This window comes from Varanus komodoensis, unplaced genomic scaffold (assembly GCF_004798865.1).
Source record: "Varanus komodoensis strain SLA01 unplaced genomic scaffold, ASM479886v1 scaffold521, whole genome shotgun sequence".
Lineage (NCBI taxonomy): Eukaryota > Metazoa > Chordata > Lepidosauria > Squamata > Varanidae > Varanus > Varanus komodoensis.
The window spans coordinates 4400-15343 of record NW_025336116.1 but is presented as its reverse complement, the minus strand read 5'-3'; the positions used below and the strand labels follow the sequence as shown (position 1 = coordinate 15343).

General features: G+C 57.4%; 1 protein-coding gene and 1 long non-coding RNA gene across 2 annotated transcripts; both read left to right on the top strand.

Annotated features, from left to right (window-relative positions):
• Positions 1-2215: 2215 nt before the first annotated feature.
• Positions 2216-4863, top strand: LOC123032040 (class I histocompatibility antigen, F10 alpha chain-like). The gene is made up of 3 exons (XM_044447662.1): positions 2216-2513; positions 3750-4025; positions 4352-4863. The coding sequence occupies exons 1-3, from the start codon at positions 2390-2392 to the stop codon at positions 4846-4848; spliced, it is 897 nt and encodes a 298-aa protein (XP_044303597.1). The 5' UTR covers positions 2216-2389; the 3' UTR covers positions 4849-4863.
• Positions 4864-5926: 1063 nt separating this feature from the next.
• LOC123032041 lies at positions 5927-10706 on the top strand. Its single transcript, XR_006416437.1, has 3 exons — positions 5927-6109; positions 8248-8279; positions 9970-10706. It is a non-coding gene; the product is annotated as an uncharacterized LOC123032041 (long non-coding RNA).
• The last annotated feature ends 238 nt before the right edge of the window (positions 10707-10944 follow it).

The following is a 10944-nucleotide window of genomic DNA, read 5'->3' as shown; positions in this document are numbered from 1 at the left end:
GAGAACACAGCCATTCTCCGTAAGGGAGGGAGACGGGCAGGTCCACGTTCTGCTGAGGGGGGGCGAGCGGGAGACTCTCCAGTTGTAGCTTTCCAGCAATTGGGCACTTGGAGACCCCTCCTCGCAGTGCAGCCGAGAGAGCTGCAGAACATGCGAAGTGTTAACTCAAATGTCCGCTTAGCAGCAGAAGTACATACGTCTTTGGAGCCAGAAAAGGCAGCGACGGAGGTGGGCCTGGGCGCACTTTGTGGTTTTGCCCTGGGAGACTGAGACAGTCTCCGTGAGGGGCCCCCACAGCCTCCCTTTCCTCCACCCTGAGCAGAGCCTTCTGCACCTGCAGTCCGTGTTTGGTGCCATCCATGAAGCTCCGGGCTCTGTGATCGCAGGACAGCAGCTCATGGCGACCGAGCGAGAGGCCCCAGCCCCGCATCAAAAGGCCTCGCCTCCTCAGTGCAGGCCGCAGCACAGCCACTGCATTCAAGTAATGATGCTAAACAGAGAAATCTCCCAAGCAGCTTCACCAGAGGCCCCACTGGCGAATTCTTATGGGAAACGTTTGCGGTGGCCTCCAGGGGACACTGGTGGATCCCTCGCTGGACATTCGGCAGCACGATCTGATTCCCAAGCCATAAAAGGAAAGCCCCAATTCCAAGGAGGAAAGACGCCTCCCATGCCCAGGACACGGTGCTGAAGCCGAAGAGGTGCACTTGGCCTCTTCCGCGGGGACGTGATGCCGCCAGGCCGCTGGAGCAGGAGGAGACGCAGGCGTCCCAGGGCTGAGTAGACGGGACTTCCCATTGTTGCAAGTGAACTTCCATCAATGCAGCCCAAACTCGCACTGCTGTTTTGCAGCCACATCCCATAGTTGACTCATGTTCAGTTCCCGAGCTAGAAGAATTCCAGATTCTTCCCAGGGGTAGACCAAGAATCCCTCTCTTGTAACCTTTGATTTCTTTTTCCTAGGTGAGAACGTGGCACTTGCCCCTGTTAATTTTGTCACTGCTGTTTTCAGCCCAGCGCTCCTAATCAGAAGCATTTGTTTGTCCATGGGGGCGGGGGGGGGGGGGGCAGAACAGGGCTGAACGAGGGAGGATTGCGAGAACCTCCCCAGGACCGTTTGTCTCTTCAGAGTTGCCTCTTGCGACTATCCGGAGCCGCCATTAATGAAAACGTTCCTATGTCTTGACTGCATCCTTAACAAGCAGGCTGCGAACGGGGCAGCAAGAGAGGGAGATTATAACGGATCGGGATTGTTTTGCGGTATTTCCGGCGCTCACCAGGAGCAAATCAGGCTCTCCTGCCTCCTCCCCCCGCCCCGCCCAGCTCCCCCTTCGTCTGAATTCCGTCCTGAGCCGCGTCCCCGCCGCCTTGGAGGGCGCCCCTGCCCGGGAAGCCCGGAGCACCCTTCCGCTTCCTCAGTCGAGGCTCTCCGTCTGCCGCTGCCTGGCCTGAGGGATTCTGTCGCGAAGTATTTCCCTCTCGCACAATCGCGGGTCGTACTCCGGATTCTCCAGGCACCACGTTCTCCAGCCCCGCTTTCGCGACTTTGGGACGCTTGGAAGACGCGCGGCAAGGAGAGTCTTCAGGAGGCGCGTCGAGGAGCGGATGGCGCTTCCCCGGCTTTGGGGGGCGGCCGTCCTCCTGCTGGTGGTCCCCGCGCCGCCCCTGCCTTCCGGGGCTCGCGGTGAGTCTCCGCGCGCGCCGCTTCCTCTGCGCCTGCCGCTGCCCGGGAGGGGACGCGGGCGAGGGGCGGCCCGGGTGGGCGCCGAGCGGCCGTGGGCGCTGTCGGAGCGGCGCCCCCCCTACCGGGCAGCGGCGAGGCTCCGGCTGGCGGCGGGCGGGGCTTGCCTGGAGGGGGGCTCCGGGGCGGCGCTGCGCACGGGCGGACTGCGAGGGCCACTGTGGCCCCGGGATGATGCCAAGCGGGGCGGTAGCCCAGCTGCAGCTCCTGGCCCGGTGTGTGGTGGGTCCCCATCGACGTCCCTGGGCAAGTGCGCTCGCTGTGGCAAGCTGTGGGCCAGGGAGGGGAACTGGGAGGTTCAGCCATCCACGTGCGGCCGGTCAAGCTCCTGCAGCTGGCTAACTACGCCACAGCTGCATGAACCGGTCTGCAGCTCGCATCTGGGGCCTCCCCACAGGACTCCTCTAGGGTGGCAGCATCTCTGATGGGCCGTGGTGTTTAGGGGTGTCTTGGGCTGCAGCCCCCTAACTCTGCCGCCTCCCCTTGCCCTCTGCAGCCGCCTCCTCCCACTCCCTGCGCTATTTCTACACGGCGGTCTCGGAGCCCGGCCAGGGGCTGCCCCAGTTCGTCCAGGTGGGCTACGTGGACGACCAGCCCATCACTCACTATGACAGCAGCACCCGGAGGAAGAGGCCAGCGGTGCCCTGGATGGGGAAGGTGGGCGAGGACGATGCCCAGTACTGGGAGAGGGGCACCCGGAAATTGCACAGCGATGAGCAGGCGTTTCGAGAGAGCCTGGCGACTCTGCAGGGATACCACAACCAGAGCGGGGGTGAGTGGAGCGCAGGAGTGGGGGGCAGATCCCCCTCCCATGTTTGTCCTTTCCAGGGGCAGGGAGAGGTGAGTGTGTGGGCCAGGAAGAAGGGGAAGGGGAATGGGGAAACCCCACCTAGGACAGCAGCTCCTTCCTCCTCCCTACAACTGGGGGATGCGGTTCCTGTGGGGTAGCAAGATGCCTCCCCTTCACTGGAGGAAGGATCCAGAGCAGGGGCATCCTGGGCCCCAGGGAGCCTGCAGGGCCGCTTGGGGGAGAGCTCCCCTCCCCAGATGACAGCCACCTTCCCTCGGGGAGGGCAGGAAACGGGCCGTGCCTCCCGTTCCCGCCGCAGCTGTGAGGGGAACTTCAGGGACTGGCAGGGGGTGGCCCCGGCCCCACCCTTCGGAGGGCTCCTTGTGGCGATTTCTTTCTTGCCTTCCTGACATTTTTTCCCATAGAGGCAAACCTTATGAACAACACTGCCAGGTAGAGACTGAGACCAGCCACAAACTTCCAAAACATACACAGAGTGTTTTATAGGTTTTGAGTCACATACACAAGCGGGGCAGGTGATGATGAAATAAGGGGAATGCAGTGAAAAAGAATGCGAGAGGCTTCGTGCAGTAGCGCTGATTACAAGAGACTGGCTTAATGATCTCTGAGGCACGGGGATTCTGGTGCACATGACATGCAAATGAGGGCGATAGCAAGAAACCTTGGGAGCCCCATTCTGCAAAGGCTTTTCCGGCACTCCTCCCCCCCCCCCGTCCCAGGATGGCTGTCTCTTCCTCGGGGGGCAGGGAAGGCCAGAGTTCCCCCCTCCCCAGGATGCAAAAGTGGCCACCTAACCCTGCAGGGGTCAGGCTGGGGGGAGGTGGGAGAGCAAAGCCCCAGAGCTTCTTGAAAGGGAGTTGGGGGTCCTTGTGATTGGCAGGATCCCCAAGGGAACTGCAAAGCTTCCTTGAGAGGTGGCATGTGAGGAGGGGAGGACCAGGGGGGTGCCTGGGGGCATCAGTTGGCGCAGGTGAGGGGACACATAATGCGGGAGTGGGGAGTTCCAGATGTTAGGTGCCACTCACGATTTGTGTGTCCTGAGCGAAGGCTGAGCAGCAAAAGTTGGCTTGCTTTGGTTTTTCTCCCAGGATGCACATGGACTGGGGGTGTCCTGCCCTGAGTCTGGGGCAAATAACCCAGGTAGAGGGCATCTGGGGGGAGCGACCCCCATCTGACCCCTCCACATGACCCTTTCAGGCCTCCACACCCTGCAGTGGATGTTCGGCTGTGAGCTGAGGAGCGATGGGAGCAAAGGAGGGTACATGCAGTTCGGCTACGACGGGAGGGACTTCCTCAGCCTGGACAAGGAGACCCTCAGGTGGACGGCAGCCGATGCCACAGCCCAGCTCACCAAGCGGAAGTGGGAGAAAGACCCTGCCATTGCTCAGGGATTCAAGGTCTACCTGGAGGAGACCTGCATTGAGTGGCTGCAGAGATACCTGGAGTACGGCAAGGAGACCCTGCAAAGGACAGGTGTGTGGGGAGACGGCGGTGCCTTGGGGGGCAGTTTTCTTCCCTGCCCTGGATCATCACTGGACAGAAGAGCAGGAAGGGGGCAGGAGCATACCACGAGAGAGAGAGAGAATGAGAGAGAGAGAGAGAGCGCATTTCTGCATGATCCTAACCAGTCTGATAAAAAGTTTAACACTCCTGCTGAGTGTTTCTGAGCAGGAAATTATTTTTCCAAATAATTGGAAAAATTTGGAAACCCTGACCTGCTATTCAGATGTGCCTCCGTCCTGCCCATTGCTGGACAGATTCTGCTGGCGGTGATAACACCCATTTTGCCCATTTTGTAGAGCCTCCCACAGTGAGGGTGACTCGCCACAAGTCATCCACGGAGGACGTGGAAACCCTCGTCTGCCGGGCCCACGGTTTCTACCCCAAGGAGATCGAAGCCGCCTGGACCAGAGCCGGGGAGAGCCGGGAACAGGAGACCTTCCGTAGTCGTGTGGCCCCCAATCCGGATGGGACTTACTACATCTCACTCTACACTGACGTAGAGCCCGAGGAGCGGGGCCTCTACCGGTGCCGTGTGGCCCATGCCAGCCTGTCGCAGCCTCTGGCCTTGGCCTGGGAGGGGCCTGCGGGTTTGAGACGGCCGAGGAAGGGAGAAGGCACAGATCGGGGTCTGGGTTCTGGTAAGCTGAGTTTTCCCCGGAAAGACGCAGGAATCCGAAGCAGAGCCGCACGTGTGGTTTGGGGTGCAAAGCAAGGTATGTTATGGGGAGGGAGGTGTGATTCCTGGCAGGAGAGCTGGAAGATTGGCCCTTGGAAGGAGCGGCTCCCTCGCTGACTGAACTCACTGCAAGGACGTGGGTGTTTCAGCCCCGGGATGCCCAAAGTTAGAATGGCTGCAGATGGCAATGTGATGCCTTTTTAAAAAATAAAGAGTCATACAGGACTGCATAGATAGAAGAGTCTGGGTGGGAATAATATGTGGCCTGGGGGGGTGCATGACCTTGCATGGCCCCCCCGGTGCTGCTGCCCCCGCCTTGCTGAAATTTGGCGGTGGCCAAAACTGTGGCCAAAGTGTGTGCAGTTTGCCAGCAAAAGGAAGCTCCAGTGACTCCAAGTGGCCATTTAACCCTTGCTCTCCTTTTAGAGGGTGTGGGGCCCACTGTGAGCCTCAGGGATGTCGTCATCATCATCATCGTCGTCATCGTCGTCATCATCGTCATTCTCATCATCATCATCTGCATCCGTAAGTGAACTGGGGGTGCATTTGCAGGGCTGCATCTTCAGGAGTGTCACTCAGTTGGTGGCCCACACTAAGAGGGTGGATCGTGGCCCCTCCATGCGGGAGGCAGCCCCAAAAGGCGCCTCCCTGAAAGTAGCTTTACGAGCAGGAGCAGGGAAAGACCTGAAGGAAGGCCGTGGGTCGCTGCCCCCTGTGCGGGAATGGCCTCCCGGTGTCCACCCATGTTGGAGAGGAACCCCCAGGACAGCAGCGGCACCCCAAAGTCCACCAGCCACCACAGCGCGCCTTGAATCAGGCTCCCTATTTTCTCCCCTGGGGTCCTGCCCAATAGTGAACCTGTGAAGTCCGGAACAGAAGGCCCAAATCCCAGGGGCTGGAAGGCACTGGAGTGTCACCGGGTTTGGCCTCTCTTGTCCACTGCCAGGATTTTCAGCAGGATCCTCAGTACATTTAACTTTTAGGGAAGGTTTGGGGATGGTTCTGAATTTTAGCAGTCTATTTTACTGCAGTTTTAAGGGGCTGCTTCCTTCCCCCCTGTTTGCTCTGGCTGTCCCTGGATTCTGTGGCAACCCTTCAGCACTTCCAGGCAGTCCAGCGCATGGCATTGCAAATCCTCTGCATATTTGTTCTGGAAAAAACAGATTTCCAGTGTCCTGTCTGTGGATCCTGTCTTAAATTGCTCCTGAAGTCGGCCAAGAAGAGACTTAAGAAGGATATGACTGGGGCCTTCTATGTTCCAAAAGGCTTGGATCATTGGGAAAGGCAGTGTTTCTCCAGGGTCTCTTCCAGCTCTAATTGTCGGATTCTGTCTTTGCAGAAAAACGACGAGCCAATGAGGTCCACAAGCCACAATTACGTGAGTATTGTCTGTGACCAAATTAAAGCAATGCCTTCCTTCAACCTTCTGTCAAAGTCGAGGGGGAAGCATCTGCCCCTGTGGAGAGATGGATCCGAACGGGAAACCTCCCCTCGGTCCCTCCCTTTTGGGGAAGTGTCTGCCTCCACCCTCAGCGCAGCTTGTACTGCTTGAGGTCAAGTCAGTGGGATTGGCACAGGCCCTCTTACTGGGCAGCCGGTTTCTCCCCTCGTCTCCCAGCTCGGTCAGGGACCAGTTCCCACCTCTGCCCCCCTTCCCATCCTGCAAATCCTCCCACCCTTTCCCAAGCAGGCTGGTGCACTCGCTCAGCCTGGGGAAATTCACTGGGCGACCCGGACCCCTGGAAGTCCTGCCCCCTCCCCTCGCTCCGCCGCCTTCTCCTCGGAATCAGACGATTCGCCCTGAATGATCCGCGGTGGGCGGGCGATGGGTCCACTGGCTGCAGCAGCACAGAGTGAAAACACGGAGAAACCCTTTGCAGTGCCTTCCATGTCAGAGACCGAAATGAACCCCTTCCAGTCTGTGGGAGAATATACTCAGTGCATATTTTAGCAAAAGGCTGGGCAGCCCTTACTTGTCATTGGAACAGACACGGAACAGATGAGTTCACAATTCACAAAACTTCATACTTAATGAGTAAGGACTGTGACTGGTGAATGTCTAGAATGGGCAGGTTCACACAAGACGACAAGCTGCGGGGGTTTCTTGTGCAGGAAGGCATCGCCTTACCCCAGACATACAGTTCACACAACCCAGTAACCCTCACGCAAACCATGGTTTCTTAACTACACAATCCACAGTTCACAACCCAGCAGCAAACTAGGTGCTATTTTTATAGGGTGTTTATGGTTAACAGGTGGCTGCAGGTGGCGCAGTGGTTTAAACCACTGAGCTGCTGGGCTGGTTGATCGAAAGGTCGCCGGTTCGAATCTGCACAACGGGTGAGTTCCCGTTGCTCCATCCCAGCTCCTGCCCACCTTGCAGTTCGAAAGCATGTAAAGGCAGGTAGATAAAAAGGTACTACTTCGGGGGGCAGGTAACAGCGCTCCGTGCAGTTCGGTGTTTAGTCATGCCGGCCACGTGACCACGGAGACCGCCTGCGGACAAACACTGGCTCCCTCGGCCAGGAAACGGAGATGAGCACCACCACCTAGAGTCAGGCATGGCTGGACTAAACGTCAAGGGGAAACCTTTACCTTTACGGTTAACAAGCCATATTCATCCCCTGAATGTAGGTTTTGAATTTTCTGAATCCATTTGGTGAGATGGCTTCTTGGATCCCGTCTTCCTCGGGTGGCGAGGCGTACGCCCTGTGGATGGGTGCAGGGGAGTGGGACTGGGCACCATCTCCAAGGGAAGCCGCCTGACACAGCCCACAGGGAATGTTCCCCAAGTTCCATTTTCCCCGGCTCCAGGGCTTCCAACAAGTTGCACACGAGACTGAGAATTTTCGCCCACTTTTCTTGCTGGTCTGTGGTGCAGGGGTGGAGAACCCCCAGATGTTCACAACTCCCATCAGCCACAACCATTGCTAGCCTGGGCTGATGGGAGTCCAGCTGCATCCGGAAGCCATTTCCTCCCTCCTTCCATGGACCATCTCTTCCCCTGTCTCCTTGATGAGTGGATTGCACAAGGCATCTTAACGAGAGCCATATTTGGGGTCGAAGGAAGGATTTCTCTTCTGGATTGGTGGGTTTGGTTTTCTTCTGGATTTCCTGGATCAGGCCAAAGCAAGCAGCTTAGGAACATTTTACCATCTGCTCCGAATGTCTGTATTGCATTATATTTCTATCTGACCGGGTTTTTTTCCTTGTGCGGGAGCCAAGGCAGCTCACGAAGCTCCATTTTTTATCTCACAGCAACAACCCTGTGAGGTAGGTCTGGCTGAAAGAAAAGAGCCTGGCCTAAAGTCACCCAGGCTGAATGGGCACTTGAACCCAAACCTCCCAGGGCCCCAGTCCTGCCCTTAGATCCCTACGTCACCTGAGTATCTATAACCGTGTGATGAGTTTTGGCTTAGCTGGCCAGAAATGAGGGTGAGGGAGAGATGAGGAAACACCCCCATTGCCTCACAGACGTCCAAACATACTGACCGTTCTTATTTTTCTCCTTTCCAGGAAAACTCCGAGAGGCCAACATTTCAGCCAGAGTAAGTCTGAGGGAGTCCCTTCCCGAGGGCAGGAGCTTGGCCTCGCTTCAGGCTGCTGGAGAAAGGAAGCCACCCATTCAGTTTGGTGGTCCCCCCACCCAACTGCTTTGGGAATTCAGCTCAGTTCATCAATGTTTATAAATGTTCATAAATGTCGTCAGCTAGGTGTTCCCTCTCCAGCAAGACAGACTCTCCAGCTCTCCAGCATTTCTTGTCCACAGAAGCCTCTGAGCATACACAAAGTGAGATGTTGAACCCTCCTTGCCGCCCTCTACTCAGAGCTTTACTTATGAACCCTCTGGGGCCGATCTCTGGAGGGAGGGGAGCTGTGGAACCGGGTGCACCTGCGTTCTGCACTCGGAGCCCCTAATTGGGCCGGCCGGTGGCTGTGATGACGGGCCCTCCGGTCCACATCTTCAGGAGGCTGGCGCTCTCCATCCGAGAGGCCATCCATTTCCAATTCTCCTCCGCCAGGATGTTTTGGTCCTTCTTTCCCACAGGCAGGGAAACTGGGTCTCCCGGGTGTCCTTGAGCGACTTGCACCCAGAGCAAGCGCAGGCTCGGACTGGTACTGAGAGGTTGCGTCCGCAGGTGCAGGCCTGCCCGTTACAGTTCCGTTATCAGAATTTGAGCTCTGAGCCTCGTTTGGTTCAGCCAGTTTCCCATCATCCTCAGACTCTGAGCTACCAGTCCCACCAAAACCATCAGCTTCTTGTGTGGACCTGGGAATCTCTCCAGATTCCCAGTTCCACGACAGGTAAATAAAAAGACAATTGTTTGCATTCGTGCTCCGGTTGCTTGCAAGATCCTCTCGAAGCCTCTGGATCTTGGGGCACTCATCCTGCCTGAGAGCAGCTCAGAACAGATTAAACCAGCCTGGTTAACTCTTTCCGTGAAGATGGTGGGCCCACCTCTCCTCTGCTCCCTCCCCCACAGCCTCTGCTGGCCCCTCCCTCCTCCATCACCAGACCCTGCCCAAATTCCCTACACATTTTCTGCTGGGCTGCCTGTCCCTGAGCTTGAGCCTCTCCTGGGAATAGGCAGGTGTGACCTAGTGGGGATCGCAGAAGCATGGAGGGGTGATAAGCCGGACTGGAATGTCAGCACTGAGGGATGAGCTCTGTTGAGGAAGAGGTGAGGGATAGTGCTATATGTGAAGGGTGCAATGAGATGGGGTGTGAGATAGAAGGGGAGCAGGTAAGATTTGATGGGTCTAGATGGGGGATAGGGACTGGGCGGTGGGGGAATGTTACCACCCACCTGGTCAGCGTGAGACCCTGGACAATGCTCTGATAGGTCAGATTGGAAGGATATCCCAAGGGAGGGACACGGTCATCATGGGAGAGTTCAGCCACCCTGGTCTTAGTCGGGAGACGCACTCAGTGACGGCGTCGAGGCCCCGTCGCTTGCCAGAAGTTATGGAGGGAGGGTTTTTCACCCAGAGGGTCCAGGAGGTGATGGGGGAGCAGGGAGAGACGTCTTAGACTTGGTTTGACCACAGGGAGGATCTGGCAGATGATGCGCAGACTGGGGGAGCTCTGGACATGAGTGGCCACTCCATCCCGTGCCTCGAGATCAGGGGAGCGGGGATGGGCAGTAGGTCAAGGGCAGGGGGGAAAGGGATCTGTGGGGAGGAGGGCCCCACTGCCAAAGCCACTCCACCAGTTCTCCTTTTCTGCTCCTTCCGCAGCGGACAGTGAGTCCTCGGTTGGCACCAAGAGTAAGTGTGCACATGATCTGGGGAGACGGGTTTCGACGTCCACCTCAAAGATGCTCCTCATGGAGAGACCCATCGCGGTGACTTAACCGCCACCCCTCTGTTGTTTGTTTCTGCACACGGTTGGACAAGGGGTAAGAGCCCGGCCCAGTTTTGCTGTGAATTTCCTTTGTGAAGAGCTCCTGCTGGCCCTGGCTGCTTGCTTGGCCTCATCCTGCCTGTCACGCAGCAGCTGTGTCTCCAAATTTGGCCTGGACATGGGAAGGAATGCTGTGTTCGTGAGCTTGGCCTAACACAGGAATGTGTATATTGATCTGAACTGTGCCAAGTGTGTGCCGTGGAAGTGAGAGCGTTGACAATGGACCGGGATATGCAGTTCTATGGGATTCCTTCTAGCCGCCCCCTCCCTGTGGAACGCCTTCCCAAAGGAAGCTAGCCTGGGGGCTTCCTCTCAGTTTTTGACAGGATGTAAGTTTTGTCCGGTTCTGGGTGGCATTTCGCTGCTTCCAGAGCATCCCTGGGGGGCATTTTGGCAGAAAACCCCACAGCATCTCTCCTGGGGAGGTTGTGAAGGACAGACCCAAGTTTCCCCCGGATATGTCCACACATGGATTTCGGAAGGAGGCAGTTCTCTGACCCCAGAAGTCAAGACTCTGCGGGGGCCTCTTCATGTTCTTGTAAAACGGGATAAAAAGGGAATTTGCTTTTAACTCGGGGCTCCATTTTGCCTTCTTTGTACACGGAGACCTTTCTCTGCAGAACTAACCTTTTCCAACCTTCCCCCGGAGCGCTTGACCGGCCACTGCACGTGCCAGGGCCAAATCCCACTTTTGTGGACAACAATTTTGGCACCCGCCGTGGGGCAGCCCCGCCTTGGTTACACCGGGCAGTGGTTCTGTGGGGCCCAGCAGCAGGCTCCCGGCCAGCGCGGGGCCTCCTGCCCCCGGA